The sequence below is a fragment of the Triturus cristatus genome, chromosome 1_2 (genome assembly GCF_964204655.1).
Source record: "Triturus cristatus chromosome 1_2, aTriCri1.1, whole genome shotgun sequence".
Taxonomy (NCBI): Eukaryota; Metazoa; Chordata; class Amphibia; order Caudata; family Salamandridae; genus Triturus; species Triturus cristatus.
Window position 1 is genome coordinate 993,564,478 of NC_140580.1, and position 26,588 is coordinate 993,591,065.

Genomic DNA, 26,588 nt, shown 5'->3' on the forward strand with positions numbered 1-26,588 from the left:
CAATTACAGTGTTCCTTCTTCACACTGCTCAGGAGTATCTGCAGCTAACAAAATATCATCGACATATTGGATAAGGGCCACTCCCTTTGGTGCAGGAAAGGAATCAAGCTGCCTTTTTAATGCCAGACTGTAAATGCTAGGACTCTCTGTATAGCCTTGTGGAGCTCTGCATTCTTCAAGTCTATCACCGAAAATGTAGTAGCAGTAAGAGAGAACATAGTGAGAAGCGTTGTGATATCAGAAACTACCAGATATTGGGGCACTACAATTTTATTAACCTCTTGCAAATCAATAATGAATCTGTAAATTTTAGTGCCAGTATCTTTATTCAAAATAGGAAGGATGGGGATATTGCAAGTATTATAAGGGACTTCTTTCACTACCCCCACTTTGATCAAATCCTGAACAATGTGTGCTAATGCTTCTTTACCTTTACGGGATATTTTGTATTGGGGCAGACGAGGCAATGAGACACCTTCCTTTAATTGAATATGCACTGGTGGAATAACCATTTGACCCACATCAGTATCTGATCTAGCCCACAAAGTACTAGATAAGGACACCAGAGCAGCATCCTCATTGATAAGACAAGATCTCTCAACCATTGGATAATTGTCATTCAAAATAACATGCACACCTTCCGGAAAACAACGTAGTGTAGCACGAAAATATTTAAGCATATCGATACCCACAATGTTGTCCGGCGTGTTAGGGGAAAGCAAAAATGGACATGCTGCAGTGAATTTGTCAAGTCTGAATTCAAGTGGCTGTGAAAGCGGGCTAGGTGTAGGTGTTCCATCGAACCCTATCGAGGTTATCATTGTGCCGGACAGGGGAGCCCTATGAACCAATCTTTTAGACAGAGCACTCCGGGTAGCCCCTGTATCAACCAGAAACCGATCAGTAGATCCCAAGACATTTGCGTCAACATTAGGACCCATTTGATCTACTGGCACCTCAACCGGTTCCTTACCCCATCCTAGGCCTCCCTATGTGCAATCGGAATCTGCAAGTGCATCAGCAGAATAATCCGACATTTGGTATTGATTTCGTCAATCAAAAGTATTAGAGTAATTTGGTCCTTGTTCAACTGCTTCGAACCTAGGACGAGCTCCTGTACCTCCCCTGTTTCCTGAATTCCCTGGGCATCCTCTCATACTACCCCTTCCCCGCTGGTACTGCAGACCTCGCAAAAGGGGGCACTCAGAACGCCATTGCCCAGTCTCTTTACAATAAGCACACTGATCAGGGGACAAATTTGCTCAAGGAAGAGGGGGCACTCCAGGTGTATACGGTACACGTCCACCTCTTCCACCTCCACTAAATGGTGGGCCATATACTTGAGCCAACATAACTTTTGTCTTTAAGTCTTTGACCTTCTTTTCCTCCCTGCCTTTCGCTTCCTGTTCCCGTCACTCATAATATTGGGCCATGGTCAAAAGGGAAACCGGGGAAGACTTGGTCCAAGAACTCTCACTAGCTTTTAAGGGACTAGCTATTTCCGGTAACATATCAGCAACAAATTTGTCGACAAACAAATGCTTAACCATATCATCGGCCAATGACTGGCCACTAAAACCATGGAATGTCTCCTCAAATCTTGAAAAGAAATCAGAAACTAACTCATACTTTTTCGGTTTACAGGACGCTAACGTAGTCCAATCTATTTTCTTAGGGGGTATGAGAGTCTATAACTTAGTCACAATAGCTTTAGGAAGGTCTAATATCTCCTTCTGAAGTTTCTGCGGAGGCTCTCTTTCCGCATCTATTTCTACTAAATGTTCCCAGGTATCACCATACGCCACATTATCATCTATTTTACGCATTGTTCTCCACATATCAGGGGGCAAAATAAGCCCGAAGAACATATCAATATCTGGCAACGGTCATAGTGCAGGAGCTGATGGCTCCTTCCACCTCAGCATAGAAGGCGGTGAGATTTTTACGGGGGTCGGGCAAAGCAGCCTTAAGAGCCATAACATCTGTTCTACTCCAAGGAGTGTAAACCCAATTATATATAAAATATCCCTTTGCATCATCCAGAGTCTTATCATCATTTGTTCCCGCACCCTTCGGAGGAACATACATGGGTGCAGCTTCACGCATTGGTTTCATAGTAATTTCACTACTACTGGGTTTATCCTCATCCACCAAAGCATCTACATTATTTGTCTGAGATTTTTCGGTTTCTACAACTTTACCCTTTCTAGCTAATTCTTGCTCCTTTCGTAAACGCAGTGTTTCATCTCGTAATTTAACTATTCGTCTAGTCATATCAGAGAGGTTTGAAAAAGGGAAAGTCCCATCTGATAACCGTTTATAATCAGTGTTTATATCATCTGGCTCTATTTCTTTAGAAATATGCCGCCAATCATATATTACCTCCCAAGTGAATTGCTCTACAAAATAAAATTGCTCTATATATCTTTCCACTGCTGAACCATAGCTACGCGGATCGATGCAGTGGTACTCCGACGAGCTTCCTCTCTGGCAGCGGTTTTTAATGTATCTTTTTCTGCTTTAGTCAAAGTAGAGCGAGTCTGCCGCCCACCTTGCTTGTCTGAAAAAATCTCCTTGTCAGAAGCCTCATCCTCAGGGGCACTTGGAGTGGGAAATTTATACGGGGGTAGGGGTCGTTCTAATAGGATGCAATCATCCTGAAGCGTATTAAGTAGTGGATAGATATGGCGCCTAATAGGATACTGGCCATTTACCTCTAATTGACGTTCTCTATCTTCCTTTCCTATTTTTTCCTTCATATCTTTGTCTTTTAATTCCACCGCTTTTTGAAATATCGTTTTCCGCTGCTTTTTTTCTGCTATAGCTTCTGCTCTCTTCGCTCTCTCTCGCACTTCTTTATCCCACATGCATACACAAACATATCATGTCTACTCTTTCTTTTAAAGAAACACTGCTCTACATATTGAACCTTTTTAGAATCGAATGACCCATTCACTGGCCATTGTAAATCGGACTCTTTCTTTGTGTATTTGTTCCACAATGAACCGTACATTATGGGACACATACCAGATTTAATATACATTTCTCTATTTGGGGTGTCTTCCAGAGGAGCCAGCTGACTTTGCTCTAAAGTATTCTTGGTACCACAAGAGCAGCAAAACCACTTATGGAGTGTGCTCAGAACAGGCGTGTTTTCACAAGTATATGTAAAATATTACTACTCCAAACAAATACTCCAAAAGGAGAAAAATATCCACATTACCTGTCTTCAGTCTTTGCAAAGAATGAATACAAAAACCAAACCAAGCAAATCAAGAGTGCCGCTTCAGCGACCTTATCAAACAGAAGTCTCCAACTCCCACCTGCTGGTCTCTGGTCGACCTAATGGTCACTGCAAAACTCGCCAAAGAAAGCCCCAGTCGAGACCGGCAACCAGCCGGAGGGTCAAATCGGGAAAACCGGAAAAGTCACGTTGGCCTGCAAAGACAAGGGTCTCCTCATGCAGTGCGCATCCTCAGTAATATTTTGATCCTCCGTTGAGACCACTCCTTCGGACGGCCGCGTCTCCGATGGGGCCCCAAGTGCTAGGCACCAACTGTAGAAATGTACTCAAAAGTGAGCACACTGGTGCAGGGTCACCCTCTCGCCCACGGATCCAAAGACTAACAAAAAGAGAGATCGGCACTGGAGCTGAAATAAAATAACAAGTTTATTGATCACTCATGAGCGGGACCACGTCCACACAACACTCTCAAGTGTTGTAGGAGGAGGTACACTAGATTCACAAACGATCGTCCTTTTATACAGTTTTGTTGCATGTGGACAGAAATGGAAAGAACAAGTTAAGAAATATCTATCAGCAAACAAGGGCAGATTGATAACTACGTGGTCAGCAAATAGGGAGGGGGAGCAGAAATGCTTATGGCAGCAATAAACAGTCAACAAATAACATCTAAGACCAGGTGCACTGGCAGCTACAAACCCCCAGCACGTACATTGCTTAGCCATGTCAGGAGGTCAACTAAAATAGATGACACAAGCAGAGTGAAAAGGCGAACAGCAGAGGACGAAAGAATTACGAAGGAAAAGAAATGAACACCATGGAAAAAAATGGCTGTTGCTTATGCTAATGAAAATATTACACGTTTCCACACCTATCTGGTTCTTGGTATGGTTAGGGGGCTTATGGTGGCACTGTGAGCTAGCTGGTCTAAAGGCTAACAAATCTCTTGGGGGGTAATCTGAATCACTCTGCACACCAATCCCTCAATTTATGTTGTCTAAATCTACAGATCTTATGTATTTTTAGGAACTACATGACCTTACCCGGACCCTGATATTTCCATGTTTAAGAGGTATAACTAAGTGGTTGTGTTGGTATTGATCGTTTTTACAAAACACGTTATGACAGTTAGAAGTCTGACTGGTATAACACAACCCAAACAAGGCAGTCCTTAAGTGAACAGATTACAAAATCTAGGGGCCCATTCAAATGCTGCGGGAACCATGAATTTAGCTGACTTCTGATATGATAAAGGTGCACTACACCATTGAAAAAATTAATAGGTAAAAGGAGAGGAGTGTGTGTTGTAGTAAAAGTTACCTAGCATTCCCAGATGCGCCAAAAAAACCAGGTCTGGCACCTCGAAAAAGAGGATGTTGCATTTAGGTCATCCAGGTCATTAAGCCGGAAATGGCACAATCGTAGATATGTCAATAAGGTTTCTGATTGCAGAGAAAGTCAACGGGATGCACCATTTTGTAAGGACTTGCGAAGGGCACCATGCTGATAAAAGCTTTGGAAGCCACATAATAAGAACAAAGACATTTTTAAGGGGGTATAAAGTGCACCTAAAGCCCAGATTATTGAAAAAAGCCAGTAGAACTGTAAGATGGAACACGAACAGCGTCTTAATGTGTAGAGGTGCATAAAGAGTAGATCTTACCCGCCTCAAACAGAAAATAAAAAACAAGCCTGAGAAAAAAGTTTGAGTAAGATAAGCAAGGAAAACTAATTAAGAAAAGTTGTCCTTGCACTTCAACTAGCTCCCTGCTAAATAAGCATCTTGCCAATGACTTGTCATGAACAGTTTCTCAGCACTGACTTTAAATCACAGGTGCATTACTACAACTGTGACCATTCACTAATATCTCTATGAAAGTTATCAATAACTATTGCTTGTGTTCCTGTCTAGAGAGGAAGCAGCCGGCATTTTGGGATGGACTGTTCCTACTGGAACTGGACAGATCTCAGTCCAAATGGCATATTATGGAAACAAGCATTTGCAATGCAATAGGTCTCGCATTAATTAAGTTTTAGCTATTGGCATTGCTAAATATTGCAACACCAATGGCAACAAAAGTCTATAAATTGTAGGCTAAAAAAATTTGTATTTTTTTTTGTAGCAATGGTGGCATGCTGCGCTTTAGATGAATATGTTTAAAAGTAAAGTGCGCCTTACTGCGATTGCTACAATAGTTAATTGTGGATGCGTTAACAATTGATGTGTGCACGGATGGCTGGTGGTGTGTGTGCCGGTAGAAATTGTGCACTGATGGCTGGTGGTGTGTGTGCCTAGTGGAAGTGTGCACTACCGGCTGGTGGTGTGTGTGCCTGGTGGAAGTGTGCACTGCCGGCGGGTGGTGTGTGTGCCTGGTGAAAGCGTGCACTGATGGCTGGTGGTGTGTGTGTGCCTGGTGAAAGCGTGCACTGACGTCCGGTGGTGTGTGCCTGGTGGAAGCGTGCACTGATGGCTGGTGGGGGTTGTGCCTGTAGAAATTGTGCACTGGTGGCGTGTGTGTGCCTGGTGAAAGCGTGCACTGACGTCTGGTGGTGTGTGCCTGGTGGAAGCGTGCACTGACGGCTGGTGGTGTCTGTGCCTGGTGAAAGTGTGCACTGACGGTGTGGTTGTGTGTGTGGTTGTGTATGTGTGGTTGTGTATGTGTGGTTGTGTATGTGTGGTTTTGTATGTGTGGTTGTGGTAGTGGTTGTGGGCTTGTGTGTGTGCTTGTGGTTGTTTTTGTGTGATTGTGTGTGGTTGTGGTTGTGTGTGTGGTGTGTCACGGGGCAGCGAAGGGGACAGAAGGAGAAAAAGGCACCGAATCACGGGGGCAGCGAAGGGGACAGGGGAAAACAAGGCCTGAATCCAGGACAGTTTTTCAAGTTATCTAAGTAAGATAAATGAACATAGAATTACTATAATAATTATTTAATTAGTGGTCATATAACAACTGGCCTGGATGTGGCTATCATGATTTTTTGTTGAAAACTCTTAATTTGACCTGACACACCATATCTTGCCTTTTGCCTGCCAGAAGCTAGTTACATGGTCCACTTTCACATTCTCAGCCCAGTGCCACATTATCTCTCCTAATGCCCAGCTAGTGTTGATAATTGACATTTGGTGGGATGTGCACGTCAAGGACAATTTGGCCTTTCTGTCTTACACGACCAATAAACTAAAGCCAGTTCCAACGGTGATGAGAACATCTGTTATTTATAGCACTTAGAAGTGTCAACCCCTGTGGTTTAAGGGTGTATTTATTTAGAAGTAAGTTAACACGAGTTTTCTAACCACCTACTCTTAATGGAGTCAAGGGCTAGCAACATACAAGAGGACAATGAGACATAACGAGAGAGGCCACGTGAATGAACCAGGGAGACGCCATTTATGAATGGGGTAAATTATTGCATATCAAAAAGCCTGCACGGGTGTCTCCCAGAGTGTCACAATCCACAAAATCAGCCAAAAGATCGCCCTGAAAGACACGGACACAGTGTACAAACATTAGGAGGATTAAGTAAAAGAAACATGTGCGCCGAAGACACCCAGCAGCCAGTTCGAGGATCCATACAGTGACGCTGCCCTATTTGTTATGGAATAATTGTGAGGTTCGCGCGCGGATGCCGGCTATGTGTTACTGAAACGTTAACACACAGTTTAATGTGCCATCAGCTCTGGGATCGAGTGTGCTGCTGGCCCCGGAAGCGGAATACGGAAAACGTCCGCCTGTGAACCCTGATGTGCCCAGGCGCCTCTGGGTCTCTGAGGGAGATGTACTTTTCACACTCGTGATAATTGCCAGGATTCACTGGTGGGCAAAAACACTCAAACTTTAGCTGCACAAATCAAATTTAAGTGCAAAAATCACATTTGGTGCAAAGTAAACATAATATTACATTTAGAAGCAAAATCCCATTTGCGTGTAAAGTCAACATTGGTGCAACAGCAACCAGAGTGTGGAGCATTTGTCAGGGAAGTGAAACCAGATGATTTCAATTCAAGAGGAAAACAAGACAAGCCCGGCAGAGCGTGGCGCGCGCGCGCTTGGGGGCGGGGGGAGCGCATTCCAGGCGGGGGAGCGGACCCTTTGAAGTGCTCCCAAAAAGCGGATTGCATGGCGGCACGATGCGCGTGATTGTGCGCGTGCTAGCCATGCAATCCGCTTTTTGGGAGCACTTTTAAAAGCCCCTATAGTCTCGCTTTGCGATCGCTTACGCGATAGCAAGGCGAGACCTAAAAATGATGGATTGGAATATAGCACGAGTAATTATCACTGGCTGTAATTACCACCGGCTGAGATAATTCCAGTATTAAACTTGTACGGTTTTTGTTTTACTAATGTAAGATGGGCCTCTGCACCAAGGCTTCTTCTTTCAGAACGAAAGGACCAGCGTGAAGTCAGAAGAATTAATGGGCCGAGAGCCTTTACAAAGACCTGCAGATCACTTGTTCGAAGTATGGCCGGAGCTACACAACCTCTTCTCAAGGGTGATAAAATAGTAACACAGAGTTTCACGACAAGACCGCCAGCTACTCAATTTGTTACAAAAAACACAGTATGCGATAAAAATTCAATACAATTTGTTGTATTTAAAATAGATCATGGAATCCATGTGCAGCAGGGAACTTTGTGTCCACATCTCCAAGATGTCCAGGGATCGATGGGTGCGGCGGGCTTCCCTCAACACCTCAGAGCAAAGGAAGCAGCATTTTTATTGGTCATTGATGCTCTGGGCTTCACCTACCAAACTGAGGTATCCCGAAAGCTTCACAACAATCTCTGGCAAGAAAACAGTTTGCTACTCAGAATATTCTGTAGGTGTGGTAGCTGTCCAGGGGTTTAGGGAAGGGAAGAGTGTAAATGCAGAAGGGGGGGTGGCACTGAATCACACCCTAATATCCCAAAGCATTAAAACATAAAAAGGCTAGTTTCCATAAGACCTCAGACTGTCACTAAATGTGCAAGCAGGGGGGATGACCCAGCATCGCTACAGGCTAGACACAATGAATCAAGAGCATCGGGCCTGTGTTCCCGAAGAATAAGCCAACTGGAACTCAGTTGTTGCAAGATTTTATTGCGTGCCAATTACCTTTCACCTCCCCCAAACGAGGTTGGTCTCCCTGTACCATATTGACATCAGGAACTGGAAATCCTTTTGTGACTCCAAGTTCTCTTTTGTTCTACAAATTAATGTGCTGGCCAAGTGCACCAATTTCAACTTTCCCAGCTCCAGAAACTTCTACCCCTCCTCCCAAAGGACCACAGACCAAGTTCAGCAGAAGGTCATTTTTATGATTGCTTAGAATATTTCAGCATTATTTACCCAGAGCCACTGTTCCCAATAAGGCGCGCGCCCGCACACACTTCTCTACCCCCGAGCGCCTAGTGCCATGTGTGGAGCGCACACAGAAAGCACATCCCGTAAGAGTATTCGCGCCGCCGCTTTTAAAAGGCACGCGGCGCGAAAAACGGGCATTTCCAGATTGCGGAGGACGGGGGCGGAAGTGAACACTCGGGAGCGGAGGTAACTGTGGCCACTTGCTGTACTTTTGTTTCTGCCGCGTGTGCTTTTGTATTGCCCTGAAGTGCACGCATTGTTTGTTTGCTGTATTGTTTTATTACTAAAGCGAGGCTGCAGGGGAGATTGTGTGCTTTTATTTAAGTATTCATGTTAATTGCAGCCCCTTCACGAGCTGCGATTATCATGAATACTCAAATAGAAGCACACAATCTCCCCCCGCAGCCTCGCTTTACTAACAAAACAATACAGCAAGTTTAAAAACACGGCGTGTGCTTTTTAGGGTATTCTGCCTTGTTTGCAGACTTGCTGTATTGTTTTGGTAGTAAAGCGAGGCGCAGGCAGATTGAGTGCTTTTGTTTAAGTATCCATGTTAATCGCAGCTCGTGAAGGGGCTGAAGTTAACATGGATACTTAAATAAAAGCACACAATCTCCCCCGCAGCCTCGCTTTACAACCAAAACCATACAGCAAGTCTGCAAATCAAGGCAGATTACCCTAAAAAGCACACGCCGTGTTTTTAAACTAGCTATATTGTTTTGTTAGTAAAGCTTGGCTGCGCGCAGATTGAGTGTTTTTGTTTAAGTATCTATGTTAATCGCAGCTCGTGACGGGGCAGCAATTAACATGGATACTTAAATAAAAGTGTACAAAGCTGTGAGAGGAACACCTTACTAGCTGGAGCACAACTTTAGCAACAAAAAGTTTTTGGATTGCCTTCACCGGCGCACGCTTCTATTCGGTTTTGCTTCTTCATCCTCAATCAATATGTCGCACCACAGATGTTGGTTTATAGGGAATTGGAAATTTTCTGTGACGCATGCTACCTGATCGGATTACCGTTAGTGACCGTTTACGCCTATCCGAGCCACAGCGATATTATGTCGGCTTGGTTTCTGCTTAACACGCACTTTCATTCATACGTTTCTCAACCCTCGTGCACGTTTGTGGAGAGCGCGCACTTACGATTTGGGACACAGCACTGAGGCATGGTATCATGGGCATTTTTCTGATTTTCATGGTCACTCGTCACTTTTTGCGCCACATTGAGGGCATTTTTAGACAGGTAATCATTTGTTGGGACGTCCCAGTGTCCTCACTCCTGTGCTTTTGCTTTGTAGATATTTGAATCTGGACCCCTGATGAAGGGTCGGGACATCGACCCGAAATGCATTGGGTTGTGGATTCTATATGATTGAATGCAGTCGGAATTGATTTTTCTTTTACTGCTATAATCAAGAAATAGAAATCAAGAATAAATAATCGTTGAAAAGAACCAAGTTTCATTGTTATTGGACATGATTTACAGTGGGTTTAACAATGGATTCCATACTGGAAGAAAGCAACTTTTTGTTGCTAAAGTTGTGCTCCAGCTAGTGAGAAGGTGTTCCTCTCACAGCCTTGTACACAGTATGTCCTTTGGAGTCTAGGGACCAGACACCCAGGTTGGATGCACAAAAGAGAACTAAAAACAAGGCAATTTAACCTGTTGATTATTAAGCTTTAAGTGCGTACAGGCAACCTTATCGCATTACTTAAATAAAAGCACACAATACACAATTTTGAGCTAATGTGGTAATGCTGCACCGGGGGAAAGCTAAACCATGCAGTCTTAGTAATTTTACATACTTAATTACCACATCAATTTACTAGAGAAATACCTCTCTTTTGCAGTCTCTACTCTTCCCTGGAATCTTGCTAAGTCTTGCTGAGTGCTCAGTGCTAACCATGGGCCCTTCCCAGCCATTTTCGCTGCTGCTGCTGTTGTTGTTGTTCTCTACCCCAGCAAGTTTTTTTTCTTCCCTGCCCCCTTGCACCAAGGATTTCCATTTCTGCCACCTCCTGATCTGTGACTGCACTACTTCCCTACCCACGTGTAGTAATGTTGCCCATTTCTGTCATCCGCTGGTCTGTCACTGAACTTCGTCCCTGCCTACCTGTGGAGAAGTGTGGCTCACTGGTTAGAGTAGGCAGACCTGGAAGCAGAGGTCAGCCCGGGACCAGGGTTCAATTCCCGGCTCGGCCTTGAGTCCATAAATGGTCCATGGACTCGATAATTCTCGCTCCAGTGCATACTCGATTCATGGGTTCACACTCTGCGACTCTGGGCAATAGCTTGCTTAATCTCCACAATGGCCCCTCGCGGCGGGATGCCTGGCTTTCACCTTGTGGATGCCCTACTGGGTTATCTCACAGGGGAATACCAGGGCGGGTTCCCTAAGCAGGCGCTTAGAGACCGGTTGGTGATTTGCGCTATATAAATATCTGCACATTTACATTTACCTGCAGCAATGTGTCGTTTTCCTGCCAGCTTCCATTTTTTAGCTGAAAGCCTTGCGCGGTTTGGTTTGCTGGTACAGCTTGAGTTCGTCTCTCCCATTGCCCAAACTTTGATTACTGTATTCTTCCACAAACTCACTTTCTGTAAACATTTGCGGTGCATTCAAAGACGGAGTTCAAACGTCAAGCTCTCGCTTCAGAGGGGGTTTGGTGTTTACTTTTCTTTCTCTAACTTCAAAGTGAGAGAATGTATGCGACAATCCTGCTGAGCATCCATGTAAGAGGAGAGGGTGTAGGATTTCTTTCCCTAGCACATAAAAAAATGAATTGTGCTGATTTTTCAAAATAGATTAATATCAGTACAAATGAAGCAATTTTTTTGTTTAACTCTAAAGTGTGCTGGAAACAAATATTTGAATATGATAAAAACACATCAATACACTAGATGATGACGTATGCACACATTGTTTGTGTGGAGTTTTACCCCATTTTGGTATAAATGTAATGCTCCTTTCAATTGAAAATATGTTGTCTGTAATGGTAGCGCACTAACACACCATGCATACTCCACTTTACACCACTCCATTTCTCTCTATGCCCTTCCACTCTGGCATGCCACTCCACTGTACAACATACTACTCCACGCCAAGGCACTCCACAACATGCCATGACACTCCACTCCACTCCCCTCCACACCACTTACCCCACACTACTCTACACTACTCTACCCCACTCCACCCCAATCTACCTAACCCCACTTTACATTGCATGCACATTACACAAAGACACTGAATCATAGTGTGTAAGTCAATGTATAGGAAATGTTACATCAGACAGAGGACTACAAGTTGTAGGAGTCACAAGTCATCCATACTGGTAGACAGTATAGTTTAAAAGTTCTTGGTCTGAAAAAGCACACACTGAGAATTTAAAATGTAACTCCATGGTTGGGGGTTGGCTTTAATAATAAGAATCGATTTGTACCCAAGTTAAACCTTTTTGCAGCATTATGATATAAAAAAAGAATGGAGGGGAAATTCGTAATGCTCTAATCTATACCTTGCAGCTCTTTGATAGTTAATAGCTCACTTTTCTATATTAGGATTTAAACTTATAAACTGCAAGTAACAAAAGGGGCTCTCTGACAGAAGCAGTAATGCAGTGATCTATTTACATTGCATGCAATTGGTGATCTGCCTGGTTCACCTGCTTTGCATCAAGCATTTTAACCTCCTCCGCTACTTTATAATGAGTCAAAACTTCCACTAGACAAAAATCAGATCTCTCTGCAGCTGGTCCATCAATCTCCGGAGTTATCCAGCCAAAGTGAAGCGGAGAAGCCAGTATTGATCCCAAGTTTACTGGTACCACATTGTTCAGCCACTAAATGTACATACCTCTCCAAGTCCACCTTAACACCTCCCAAGTCCCTGACCACTAGCCTGCACGCATCAGTGCAGCCCTATGTCACACCACAACCAAATATTTTTGGCCCTTGGGAAAATATTTGCGAGTACCCATGGTCTATTGTAAATGTGATTACATGCAAATGTGTGTGAATGGGACCCATATCTGTTAAAACATTGACATGGCAAAAGGTAAAGAAAATGCAGGAGAGTGCCTGGATTGTGTGGGGAGGTGCAGATAAGTTTAGCCTAAAGGATGCTAATAATGAAGCACAGAGGAACGTGCCTATTTGCCTAAACTGGAATCCCAGGTAACTATTTGGTCGTTTTTCCTAGACCGTGCTACAAATACAGTTGTACAGGCAGACGTGTGTACAGGCAGAACAAACAGGTAATTGGTAGAGTTAAACTGTGGTGCATCTTGTGTATTGTAGTATAGCAACATACCATACCCATGTTTTCTTCTGTTGTAGGTTTCGCAAACAGTACCCCACACATTTGAACGGGCATACGCGAGTACAAGCACAACAGGTAATTGTTTGGTAGAGTTCCCTTATGGTGCACATGGTATATTACTGTATCACAAATTCACAATGCGCTGTAACAATGTTTACTTCTATTGCAGGCTCTACGGACAGTGCTACATTTAAGTTTGAAACGGCAGGGCAGTGGACAGTAAAATCCAGGTAATTACACTCTACGTTTTGCCGGCAATGCCTTAGTATTATGTGACAGATTGCAATCATGAGCATATGCATCAACTTTAGCCATGTTCCTTTATTTTGCAGGCTCTGTGGCATAGCAGGCTAAACCCAGTTATCACAAATATGTTCAAGCGCAACGCTGTACCTTCTGCAGAGTGTGATGCTTCACCACAAAGGAAGAAATGTTGCCTCGTATTCAAGAAGAGTGGATGAAAGAAATTGTGGAGGCTGAGACACAGAAATCACGAAGAAAGGTTCACGTGCAACTTGGGGGAACTATTTCAATACTGTCCAGGCTTGGACTTGATATGCAAAGCATGTGCCAAAGCCAAGATTGTTGAAGACTTTTCTACAGGGAAGAAATGGAGTGATAGATGGAAACTGGATTACCCGATACGCCATCTAATTAGCAAAGTTCACGAGTCTGCCATGGTGATATTGAGAAACAGAAGTGCTGCTGCCAGGTTTGGTTTTGGAGTGAGGGCAATGCTGACAGAAACTGCCACTGACAAAGCACATAGAATGGAAGTAGTTGAACGACAAAGATCCTTGCCTGAGGAGATAAAGATTCTCATCAACAATGTGTTGCTGGCAGTCAAGATAAATACTTCAATGTTATCTGTACAAGACATCCATGACCACCTAGCTTTGTATGTGAAGATACCAGACAGTTGGAGGATCAAGAACTATGCTTTTGAGTTCCTTGAGGCCATCAATAGCGTGATACACTGTGAAGGTATAGCAGAACTTCGTAACGCTTTGTATGGACCATTGATAATAGCACAGATATTTCTGTTACAAAAATGCTCATCCTGTACTTCAAGTTCCGACCTGTAACCTCAACAGAGCACAAAACAGTGTTTGGGGGCATAGTGAAGCTGACTAGTTGTAATGCTGAGGCTATCACTACTGCTGTGAAATAATTCTACACTGCCAATGAACTGGACCTCATGAAAATGGTCATGTCCACATCCGATGGTGCGTCTGTGATGCTGGGTAAAAATAATGGTATTGCTACTCACCTTAAACAATCCATTTCCCATCTAGTCGAGCAGCATTGTGTTGCTCATAGAGAAGATTTGGGAGTGGATGATGCCTGGAAGAGGGTTCCAATGATTAAAGAGATGGAGACATTATTGAGGACGGTCTACACTGTGTTCTCCAGATCTCCTGCAAGGAAATCCAAGCTGGATGAAATGGCATCGGTCACAGATTGTGAAGTGGTCTCTTTTCGACCACTGAATGAAGTCCGGTGGCTTTCAAGGCATTTTGCAGTTGGTGCACTAATTTGGAATTACGAGGCTGTTCTTAAGTACTTTGAACCAGTTGCTAAATATGATAACAAAAAAACTATCTGACTCAAACTACCATATTTCCGTGACAGTACTTAATGACATTCTGAGTGAATTTGCATCTTTGCGCAAACTGTTCCAAAAAAGTTCTTTGACTACTGTTGAAGATGTACAGTATGCAAGAGCAAAGATTGGGCAAATTAAGGAACAGTATTTGGGGGACACTGTCTTTTGGAGCAGCAATGTAAGAGATATGATGGTATTGTGCAAAGCAAGGCAAGAGCTTGACAGTGGGCCTATTTTGTCATTTGTTTCCCTTCTTTGCGAGCACATACAAAAAAAGGTTCCCTGAAGATGAACTGAAAGAATGGGCAAGTTTTGAAATCCAGTCAATAGCAACACAATCACATTTTGATTTTGGGACTGAGAATATACATAGACTTGTTGAAAAGTATAAAAATGTCTTGGGCGATTGTGAAACACCACAAGATGTTGTTCGACAATACAGAGATTATAAATATGTGGTGGCAGAACATGTAAAGGGTGGGTTATTTACCACCTTTCAAGACATGATGAATTTCGCTGTATGCAATGCTGCTCAGTATAGTGTGGTGTCTCAGCTTGTTGATGTCTATGCAACATTTCAAGCATCAAGTGCAGATTGTGAACGAGAATTCAGCCTCATAAATACTATCAAGAGTAAATTGAGGAATAGACTAGACTAGAGCAGAAGCATTTGGATATGCCGATGAGGACAAAGGCCTACCTCCTGAATGGGAAAGTTGACCTTGATAGAGTTTATCAGCACTGGAAAAATGGCAAGGTTCGCCGTGAGATGCAACCCTTTCACCCATCTAGTGATGCCACTTGACATGTCTGAACTGCCCTCTCCCACAGTCCACGTTTGCCTGGATGTCAGAGTTTTACAAACTATCTCTGGCGGAATAGCCCAACATTAGCTTTCACATCAAATTGTAAATATGTTATGTAATTTTGTAACTTATTGTGTATATGTGATATTGTACAGGCTCTCAACATTTCCCCAACCAATGAACAGTGCTCCAGTTAAGAATATTTAGTAAAATCTTATGATGGTACCACCGTTGGAGTCTTGTGCTTTTCTAAACCTGAAGTGTACTTGCCTGTGTAACCAATTCAGGTCATGGCGTGTTTATCCAATTTGCAAACCAGCCTTAAGACCCTTAACGTGGTGCTGTATATGCGAAAATGCACCATATTTTGACTTTAAGTAAACGTTTGGAGTGACATTTGGCGCTGCGCACGGTCTTGCTCCTGGCGCACATAGCCATGGTTGCAGCGCACAGAGACCCTCCACTGCTGCACACAAATGATGGATAGAATGTGGAACAAATCAAACATTACCCCAGTCAAGAGAGATTGGTTCAATACATTGTTATTTTGATCACCATGCCACCCCTGTTTAGACACAGCCATATGGAAATCAGTCTTGACCCTGTGCCTCATGGGAACAGTCCAGCCCAAACTGCCAAGCCAGGTCCTCCCTGGACCAGAAACAAGCATCCTAGGACCAGTTTCGGGGTATCACCACTCATCAGCCAGAATAGCTTGAATCCAGTGGCACAGTGAGCCCAAGGCCCATGTCTGGGCATACCCGGCACACTAAGGGCGAGAAAGCAAGATACACAAATGATGGGCATAAGGTGGAACAAATCAAACATTAACCCCAGTCAAGAGATCAGGGTTAAATCTATTGTTCTTTTGCTCACCATGCCACCCTAGTTTCTGGGTCTAAACTGGGGTGGCATGGTGAGCAAAAGAACAATGGATTTAACCCAGATCTCTTGACTGGGGATTAATGTTTGATTTGTTCCCCATTCCGTCCATCATTTGTATGTCTTTGTCCTGAAAGTGTACAATTGACGTCAAGAAAAGGCAAGGACCCAAGAAAGGTTCTCTGCACTGGACACAATCCCACTGGGGCAACAGTTGAGTCTACATACAGAAACTAGGACCTTTCAATTAACTGCTGCACAACTAGTCAAAGAATCTTCAAATGGCTGAAACAGGAAGACAAGGCTCCAGGGCCCAAGGCTGTGGAAAGCCCTTAATCCAAAGCAGTTCAGATCCAAAGCACGTGTACATCAAGAAGAATCTGAAAACACAAACTTTCCAACTCATCTATATTTGAACTAGACCCCCTAAGGGAGTTGCGATGAAGAATATCAGAATGGCGCGTGCCCTCAGGACTCACATCTCCTTTTGCAAAGTGTTCTTTTTCTGATGCAACCTTAGTGCTCTGTAGCAGCAGCAAACTAAGAGAAAAGGCGTCCTAACCGTCACATTCACATGCTGCTAAACCAATTTAGCAGACTAAAGGCCATCAATTTAAATGATATAGGCTTGAAGCATTTATTTGTCACTTCATTCTATGCACTTTACTCCACATATAATCATAGGTCAGGTAAGTGCGGATACGTTTTAGTCAAGAACAAATTATACATATTAAGGCAACAAATAAACCAAAAACATACATATTTTGTGATGAGGTAATGTGATAACAAACAATACATGAAGAGTGATACATAACAATTAGCTAAACATTACATCACCAGTCTTAGTTCACAAAAGGAGCAGCTACAAGGACATCCTTTACCATCCACATTGTGTAACCGATTTAAGAAGCTGCTACCCACGGGGAAAAGAAACATTAGACCCAGCAGTGAGACCATTCAGAAAAACATTTCTACTGTGGGAAACTTAATAATATGCAAAAGTCCCTGTGTTATGTAATGCAGACGTGTTTCGATTCCTAAGGTGGTTTGCGGGATTCTCTTCAGGGCGTGGACTGGTTTATCTGTTTGACTAGAGGAATAAATGTGCACGTTGCAGGAGAGAAGAGACAAGTTAAAACGTAGATGGCACGATTTGCGCCAGTCGGGCGGTGCTTTTACTAAAGACATCGGAATTCTTGCTGCTAGTTAATTGGAAGCCTAGTTGGGCTTCAGGAGAGTGATTTTTGCCATGCCGGTGAGGTTTTCGTTAAATGCTTCTTTTCAGATCTCAGTCGGTTTAATAATTACCAATAGCCGGACGGGGCCGCTTCGCTGCTCAATTCATGAAGCGGTAAAAAAAGGTTGTCTCCTTCCATGTTTCTCACTCGAGTGAGAAACTGGGAAGGAGACACCATTAGACGACTGGCACAGCTGATTACAAAGAGACGCGATGTGGTCTGTTTCTGTGTGAACTTTAAAAGGTAGCAACCTTCTTTACCGCTTCATGAATTAAGCAGCGGAACTTGCCTCTTCTCCCCTGTAACGTGCAAATGTATTCCTCTAGTCAAACAGATAAACCAGTCCACGCCCTGAAGAGAATACTGCAAACCACCTTGGGAATCGAAACTCGGCTGCATTACATAACACAGGGACTTTTGCATTTTATTAAGTTTCCCCCAGTAGAAATGTTTTTTGAACGGTTTCACAACTGGGTCTAATGTTTCTTTTCCCTGTGGGTAGCAGCTTCTTAAATTGGTTACACATTGTGGATGGTAAAGGATGTCCTTGTAGCTGCTCCTTTTGTGAACGAAGACTGGTGATATAATGTTTAGCTAATTATTGGTATGTATCACTCTTCATGTATTGTTTGTTACATCACATTACCTCATCACAAAATCTGTATGTTTTTGTTTCATTTGTTGCCTTAATATGTATAATTTATTCTTGACTAAAACATATCCGCACTTACCTGACCTATGATTAAATGTGAAGTAAAGCGCATGGAATGAAGTAGCAAATAAATGCTTCAAGCCTATCTCAATTGAATTGATGGCCTTTAGTCTGTTAAATTGATTTAGCAGAATTTGAATGTGACGGCTAGGACACCTTCTCTCTTAGTTTATTCTGGCCCCATCCAGCCGCCTAGGGCCAAACCCCTTGTTGCCATTACGCTGTAGCAGCAGCAAGGCAATGTGTAGCACTCTAAGAAATAAAGAGCAAATCTCTAGAGTGCGTGATGCATCTCCAGCATGCCAGTTCTGAAGAGACATGCGCACAACCACAATGAAGGGAAAAGCAGCCATCACAGAACCCAGTAACAGATAGGTCTTTCCTTATAAAAAGGTGCACAAGCACAGAGTAGTCACGCACTTCAAGGCGTAGGCACAGTACTATGTTTTCACAGTTCTATGCTGACACCACTGATGTGCACTGTACTCTAGTAAAACCAGTTTACATCATGGAGGATCCCACCCTCGGCTCTTGTGTTATCCTGAGGCCACAAACGCATTTACACATTCTGAAAACAATACACCAGGAAGGCAATGGTGGATGATCTCACGCTTGTCTGGGATCCACGACAGGCTGCACGACACCCAGGAGGCTCACTGGAGAACTTGTCTGCACAGAAATAGCAAAACAGCGCCAGGTATCTTCCTGCCAGCAGAGCCCCAGTCCTCAAACGCTGCCAGTCTGCACTAACACTGTAAAGGTTCTTAGGAATGGGAGTTCTACCACCAAAAGGCTAATGTTCAGTATAAAAGCCATGAGTAAAACAATCAAACTGTCTCGAAAATATGTCAAGATGTTACTGCTAAGTACTCTGCAAAGGGTTCTGCTTTTCTCAAATTAAGCCCCAGGACACACTTTCTTTCAGAACCCTTTGCAAACACGAAACATCAAGTGAAACAAAGATTAGTCTAAACTGCTCTGATAAGCATGGACATTTCTAATACCCGAACTAGATTGTTATCAGATTTATAGAGCACTTACTATCCCTGATGGGGCATTGAAGTGATTTACGGCAAGTAGTACGCTACTCCGGAACCCAAAGTTAATGGTTAATACAATGGTTTTTGTAGTTTGTCATGAGCTCTCAAGACAAAAAAATTGCATGCATTTACTTCAGTTACATTGTGATGTATTAATACCAGGTAGGTGGGATCAGTAGTGGGACTATGTGGTTTCCGGTGAATGGTTGGCGAGATTGATAGGATGGCAGAGTTTAGACAATGTTAGATTACAGGATTAGGATTTTAAAGAGGAGAAGTTATCATCTATGAAATGAGGTATCAGCCATTTGCAGAATTACAATAAGAAGGATTGAGGGAGGCAGGCAGGGAGGCATCAGATTGGCAGGAAGCTATACTCAGAAATAGAAGGTGTGCAGAAGATGGAAGGTAAGAAGAGGGTCACTGAAGAAAGAAAGTAGGTCAAGGTCAATTTTTCATGCGAGGTTTTAGGAGTATAGTGGAAGAAGGCTTTTCAAGTCAGCAAGAAGTCGGCTGTAGAGAAAAAACAACATTATATATATCTCCGGTGCAGACAACTTAAACATTTGATTCTGAGTGTACACATCATTTAAACATTACGAGCCCCTAGGCTGTTGTGGGCTAAGCCTAGGACAGCCCTTTTAAACACAGCCTGGAGTATCTCAACCTTGGTACAGGGTCTGTACGCTGTACATCGGGAGTTGCCACGGAAAACAGATGGAGGCAGCGGCACATAGAAGTGATGGGTGGGAGGGGAAAGAAGAAATAGTTCCTAAATCATAGCGCAGGCAGCAGAAGGGCACTGATTAAGTTAAATCAATCAGTGATTGGTCCATGCTTTACAGAAAGAAACAAGAGTGATGCTTGGAATGCACTAGTCAATTTGGAGGCAGCAAAGAAGAGTGACACTTAAGCCAACAAATGTTAAGCAATTGGCAGGTTCCAAGCCCTTTATTATAAACAATACGTCTTGCAAACGAGAGTGCATGCGCTGTCACCGTCTCGACCTAAAAAGGCACATGTACCCAACTTCAACATCAGCAAGAGTGCCATTAAAGCATGCGAAAACATGAACACCCTACTTACCCAATGACAAGTCCATTCACACCATATGCATCGCTGAACACACTGTACTTTCGCAGCTTGGTAGCAATTCACAAGACTAGCCACAAAAACCCCCCATAGCAAAAGTTTTTCACAGTAAACTATCACCAGAGCAGTCCTCCAGAAATCTACTCACTCACTCGCATTGGAATGTCATATTTTATAAGGGCGAGCCACTTCTACGGCCTAGTGGCCCAGTCTAATGGGAGAGCTGGAGGTGGCAAAGAACAGGTGTTCTGTTCATTCAGGAAGTGAATGAGCAATAAAGAGGCCTTTAAATCTTGTTTTTATCTTGTCATAAAGACAAAGGCCAAACATCAACTTATGTCTTACAAATAAATGGCTGCATATTTTATCCTGGAGATCGATGCTTACAAAATCATTTAACTTTGCAGTCAGAGAAAGAAAATTAAAGTGCACTGCCAGACAACTGTGCTAGGGTACAGGCATTGTGACATGAAAGGCCGTAGGATGTCAGTTTTTTTCTAACACAACATGAATGGCTTGCAAATGAACTGCAGAAGTATTTCAGCAGTAAGAAAAGTTTGCAATGCTGAAGTGGGATGGCAACCAAGCTGTTATTAGGATCAAACTGTACTTTGTGATGTGCAAATGAAAAATATTTGCTGAAACCAGATTCTACATATTATTGTTTGCACGCTTTATAGTTGTATTAGTAACACTGCATTTCAGTGAAACGTTTGTGTCCATTTCTATGGAAATGTGCTGTCCATAAGTGACAGTGCTCTACCAAATCATGCTTCAGTAATATATTCATTCAAAGTGAGAGTTTCTGAATATGAACAGAGAAACATTCCTGCACCCTGATGACAACACTATTAGTGAACTGAGAGGCAAGTCCAGTTTTATGCGTACTCTATATATGGGCTAGGTTTTTAGTACACATGGCCATAAGTTCATCAAATAAAAGGATTTTTGTACAAAAGACATGCTAGACACACAAGCTTGAAGGTTCTCTCATATGTGCTGATGAAGAAAATGTATACTTGGTGAAATAAAATATTTGTCTAGGACCACACAAATGAGAGACCGGTTTATGGGTCCAGCGTGTTGCAGTTAGGTGGAGTAGAATATTCAAGTCACTGGACCTGCAGGCCTGGTAACATTTTTACGGTTGTTTGAGGCCTGCAGATGTCAGCAATCCAGGGGGCAATCATGCGCGAAATGAGAACAAAAACACCAAGATATGAGGACTGAACAATAGCATGAAGAAATTAAGCTAGTACGAGCCACACTACATAATTAAGAGTACACCCACACGAGTGTTGAGATAGTGTGTTAGTAGACACAATCACCAGAAGAATATCCCGCTCAGTGGGTCAACTTATCACTGAACCTACCAACACCACCAGCGCTATCAAACTGTGATGTACAAATATATAAAACTGTGATAACTTAACATTGCCTGACTCATGTGTGCACATAAAATGCACATAATACAATACAAAGGAGTGACAACCAACGGGGTAGCCCTATAACTCCTGGAACCAAGTAGTATAAACATATCAAACAATAGGCTCACTCCTGAGTGAACCTATTGTCTGTTATGCACACTACAAAGGAGGTGTCCTTTGTACATGGTTTTAAAAACCTAAATGAAAAGAATTGGCTGTCAACATCACCCTAGGGCCTAGAACAACGGTTCTTTATGCGGAGGAATTACCGACACTCTCGCAACCAAGAGACATTTGGGAACCATTGCGATTGCTTCTCTTGAATAGGGCAATTGATGCTGAGTAAGGGTGCAGGGAGGGGGGGGGGGCGTGGCCGGTACGTTGACCCGAAGAAGATGCGCTATTCCAACATGATTATGTACTCTAGGAATGGAAAATGTGTACGGGTGTGGTTTTTTTGTTTTCCTTTTCTTTTTATTGTGCCCATGGTGTATTTTTTTTTTATATATTTGCATCAAACGGAATACAGTATGGATGATAGGTAGTCTTAATTAAATTTAGAAACGCTCCAATCCTATTAAAATTGCATTCTTGATTTTTGTTATATTTGTGTATTAAAAAAAAGATGTTATAATTTGTATATTTGTTTGATGAATGCTCGTTTCTGTATTGTTTTCGGTCTAAATCATCGAAAATGCTTAGGCCAGGTTCTCAAGCCTCCACTAATTTAGTCGGGCTCCCTATTCCAATAATCATTCAGTGGGGGTACCCAGGTTCCAGTAGTGATTAAGTAGGGGTCCTCAGAAGTCCACAGGTTAAGAACCACTGTCCTAGAAGGTTGAAAAAGGACCATGCCTCCCTGAAGTAGCCCCTGTCGCTGACCAGGTCACCGTCACCAGGAGGGCTTCCTTTGCCATAGGTGGGAGAGCAGCTCGAGGGAAATGTGGAATGCACAGCAAGTGAGCAGCCACAGGCAGTCACAGCCACAGGCATGCGTTTAACACACACTGTATCCCATACATGCAGAATAACCAGTGCCAACAGATGAAGTGAATAGGGGGGGGGGGGGTGCTACAAGATACAAAAAACAATCTTAGTCTTCAATCAACAACTCGCACACACCCTAGCAAGGAATGCAAGTCACAGGCGCCGCACAGAGGTGCCTCTCCACACCCACTACAGCAGCGTGCTACACGTCTCCTGCTCTCGGCAGCCCTTTCAGGTGGAACCTCTCAGCAGTTCTCCCGCTACCTCCATCCACACCCCATAAGAAGCATACTTCAGACAGCACTGCTCAAAAGGCAGAGCCCTCCCTCCCTCTCCACAGAGACAAGGCCATGTCCCAGTACACAACCCCTGCTCAAGGACTCCATAAAGCAAAGCTGCTGCTGCCTGGAACTGCCTGCAACATTTAGACCCCAAACCCACACAGGCCAAGTAAGACCTGAAACACGTCAACCGCAAAGCACCCTTGACAGCCAAACTCGAATGCTGCTCCTCAGAGAAACGAGGGAAGGGAGCAAGTGTGTTCGAGGTGTGAGCACCTCTCCACATCCACTCCGGGCCTAGCAGTAGACGTCGCTAAAACTCAAAGCTCAGGTGATAAACGGATGCATCAAAAGTGCAGACCAAGGGGTGATGCCTCGGGGCTCGAGGGCTGATCCTACTTCCAGCAAGGACAGGCCTGAGTGCCCGTAGGATCCTCCCACTCGGAGCTGCCACTTCTGCCCCACTCAGCCTGGCTGCATTCGAGTCAACGGAAGTGTCTAGTTCCCAGTGGAGCCCACCGCCCCTTCTGACTTCGGAGTCCTACCTTTCCCAGGCTTCATCCCTATGCACACCCCTAGCAGACCACACCGGGAAGGCTTCAAGCCCATGTCACTCAATGCTGCTCTGAGTGACCACTTGCTCGGTGTCTATATCGATCAAAATCACCATAAGCCTATGTGTTTTCAGCATCATCCAGATTCTCAACTAAGGACTACTTAGTTTACTCGAAGATCTTTCTAGCTCCAAAGACATTTCTAAGCCCGTAAAAATACTTGGTAGCCCAGATTGGCATTCATTGGTGGTCATACGCTGGGAAGTACAAGAAAATATTATAATACAATTACCCTAAAACCTCTTAAGGTGGCTAGCCCAGTGCTAAACCTTACTTTTCTCTTCAATGGGCTCCTTGGTCCTGTGTATTTGGGTCTGTTGGGCCCACCGTGCATTGTTATGATGGAGTTTAGCCTTTCTTTCTATGGAGCGCTGCGGTACCCTTACTGTCAGTTAGGCGCTATAAAAAAGGATCTAGAGTACATGCATTTGTATACCAACAGGTGGAAACTGTCCTCCAAGCACTATGTTGAATTCCAACTTTTAAGAAAGGGACTGTCCACTCGACACAGGGGGGCAGCCAAGAGCTCCCGGTATGGGTGGTCTTCTACATGTACTACAGAGAGGGACCCACTCATTTCACGAGAATGCAGAGGAAACATGCACTTGTTTTGGAGTGAAGACTGACACATAGTAAAACCGTAACATCCTTCTAAAACAGGAAAACTGTGTGAGTTTGTGTGCGGGGGTCGAAATGTGCATTGTCACTTGCAGGGGTTATAAATATAAGAATGGTGTGTGGAGGGGGCGGCGGTGTGGAACGTAACACTGCGCTTGAGGTTCAAGCAAAGACGTCTGTGATTACCTGTGGCTTCGTTCTGGTTCCACAGCGGACCCTTTCGGTCTGGGAGGGGTCGGTGCTGCAGAGGCCCCACCTCCTGCGGGCTAGGAGGCTTGTCTACTACCCGGTGTATGACGTCTGAGCCGCCGTTCATGTAGCGAACCCCCAGGGGAGGGGGCTTCCTCAGGGCCCCCTTGGGCTCATCCGACAGCTGCTGGATGACCCCCCACTGCTTCTCCCTGCCCTGTTTAACGCGCAGCAGGACCGGCCTCCCTTTATTCTCATCGCCGCCCCCGGCGTTAGAAGCACGGACTTGACCCAGTTCGGCCTTGGAGAGTGAGCTTCGAAGTCCATGCACAAAGCGCTCGAAGGTGAGCAGGCCGCTGGGGGGCGCCGCCCGGCGCAGGCACTCCAGCACCCCCCGGGGCAGCTCCAGAGTGTCCGTCCCCTGCCAGCGGGACTCGATCTCCGTGATGTGCACTGCGCCCCGACGCCCGTCGTCCAGGATATCAAAGAGCGTCCGCAGGCTCTGCAGAAAGGCGCGGGGTAGCCCGTCCGTGCCCTCCGGCGGCACCAGGGGCACCGGCCGGCGGGGATCCGTGCTCAGAGCAGCAGCCATGGAGGCCCGGGCCAGGGGACGCGCCCCCTTCCGACCTCCCAGCCCAGGAGAGCAGGCGAGGAACAGGAGGCGCTGCTACACGAAGCTCCAAGAAAGGTGCACAACCTTCCACCCCTGGACAACTTTGGGTGCCTGCCGGGGCGACAACTTTCTTCCCACATGAAACTGTGTTTATCCTTTGAATTAGCCTACAAGATTGTTACGTCACTGGTTAGAAGCATGCCTCCCACTGATTGGTTAGAGTCACAAGCCCCCGTCTCCGTGATTGGTTAAAAGTCCTGCATTCACAAATTTGATTTTCTATTCAGAAGCGAGAATGTAGCTGCATATCAAAAACGAAATTATGGCATTGCCTTTGACACACGGTAAAGACTGGAATTCACCAGGCGTGGTGATAACTTTCTACCAATTACACCGCAAGGAGGGACTTCATTGAAAGATTCGAGGGGGGGGGGGGGTCGGAATGGGCTACATTGTAAAGAGCTACACCGTTCCCCCAAGTAAAGGTCACTCGAGGTATTATTTTTAAATCAATCCATTGATATTATTTACTCTTGACCAATTTTTACCTTCATAGTATTGTTTTTTCCAATCTTCTTGTCTGTGATGCCATTTGATAATGTTTTAAATAGAAGAAAGACTCACAATGTCTAAAAGTAGATTCCAGTAAGGAAACGGCAGCAATTGGCTGAAGAGCGCCTCAAATCTCCCTTACCTCTGTAGAGCTACTTAAACGGGGAGGTGGGGCAAGTATCCATTTAACGCTTTCGTATAGCGGTTCTTAACCTAGGGTTAGTGACTGTTAGAAAATTACATGATAGCAGATTAATAAATTATATATACTTGAAAAATTGAAAATAAAAAAAAGTTATGGAAATGTGAAGGAATTTGTACTTGGAGGCTAAAAATTAAGTTGTGTCTCTTATCTTGACTTGTATGAGCGGACTCCCAGGAAGCAGCGGCGGAGGGACGGCGAGTGCTGGTATTTATTTTATTTTGAAAGTTTTATATAGCGCGAACAAGACTTGCGAGTATCAGAGCGCTTTACAGGAAGGAAGGAGGCAAAGTACAATATACATAGACAACAGACAATAAGAGAAAATCACAGTGAATAGATATAGAGTTCAAGTGAATTTAGCCATGAGGATCGCTTTCGCTTCTCTTTTGAAGGAAGAAGTGGAAGGGTTCATTCTTGTTTCACTGGGTAAAGCGTTCCATATCTTCGGAGCCATACCTGAGAAGGTACGGTTATAGGTTTTTTTCTTGGCAAAGCGTTGAGGTTGAAGGAGAAACGTTTTGGCATTCCTAGAGGCTCTGTTGCCCGCCGAGAGAACCAGTTTCTGTGCAAGGTATTGTGGGGTTTTGTGGTGGAGGGCCTTGTGTGTCATGCAGGCAATTTTTAGGTGAATTCTGGCTTCAAATGGAAGCCAGTCGAGGGCTCTCAAGTCGGGGGAGATGTGAGCATTTCTTTTTGAGCCTGTGATGAGTCTCGCTGCTGCATTGATCGTGGCTCTTAACGGTGCTGTTGAGGATCTTGGGAGGCCGCATAGCGTAACTGCTCCATATTCCACTCGGGGAATTACTAGGGCTTGAACTGC

At 44.2% G+C, this 26,588-nt stretch overlaps 1 protein-coding gene and 1 pseudogene across 2 annotated transcripts in view; one reads left to right on the top strand and one right to left on the bottom strand.

Moving 5' to 3' along the window:
* Nucleotides 1-25,857, bottom strand: part of SAPCD2 (suppressor APC domain containing 2) — a 93,143-nt gene extending 67,286 nt beyond the window's left edge. The window contains exon 1 of the mRNA XM_085611208.1: nt 24,396-25,857. Coding sequence (XP_085467334.1) covers nt 24,396-24,990 — 595 coding nt within the window. The 5' untranslated portion in view covers nt 24,991-25,857. The remainder of the gene's footprint in view (nt 1-24,395) is intronic.
* Nucleotides 7,907-15,536, top strand: LOC146868552 (zinc finger protein 862-like; annotated as a pseudogene). The gene is made up of 2 exons (XR_014965478.1): nt 7,907-7,999; nt 13,371-15,536. The product of XR_014965478.1 is annotated as a zinc finger protein 862-like (transcript).
* Nucleotides 25,858-26,588: the final 731 nt, after the last annotated feature.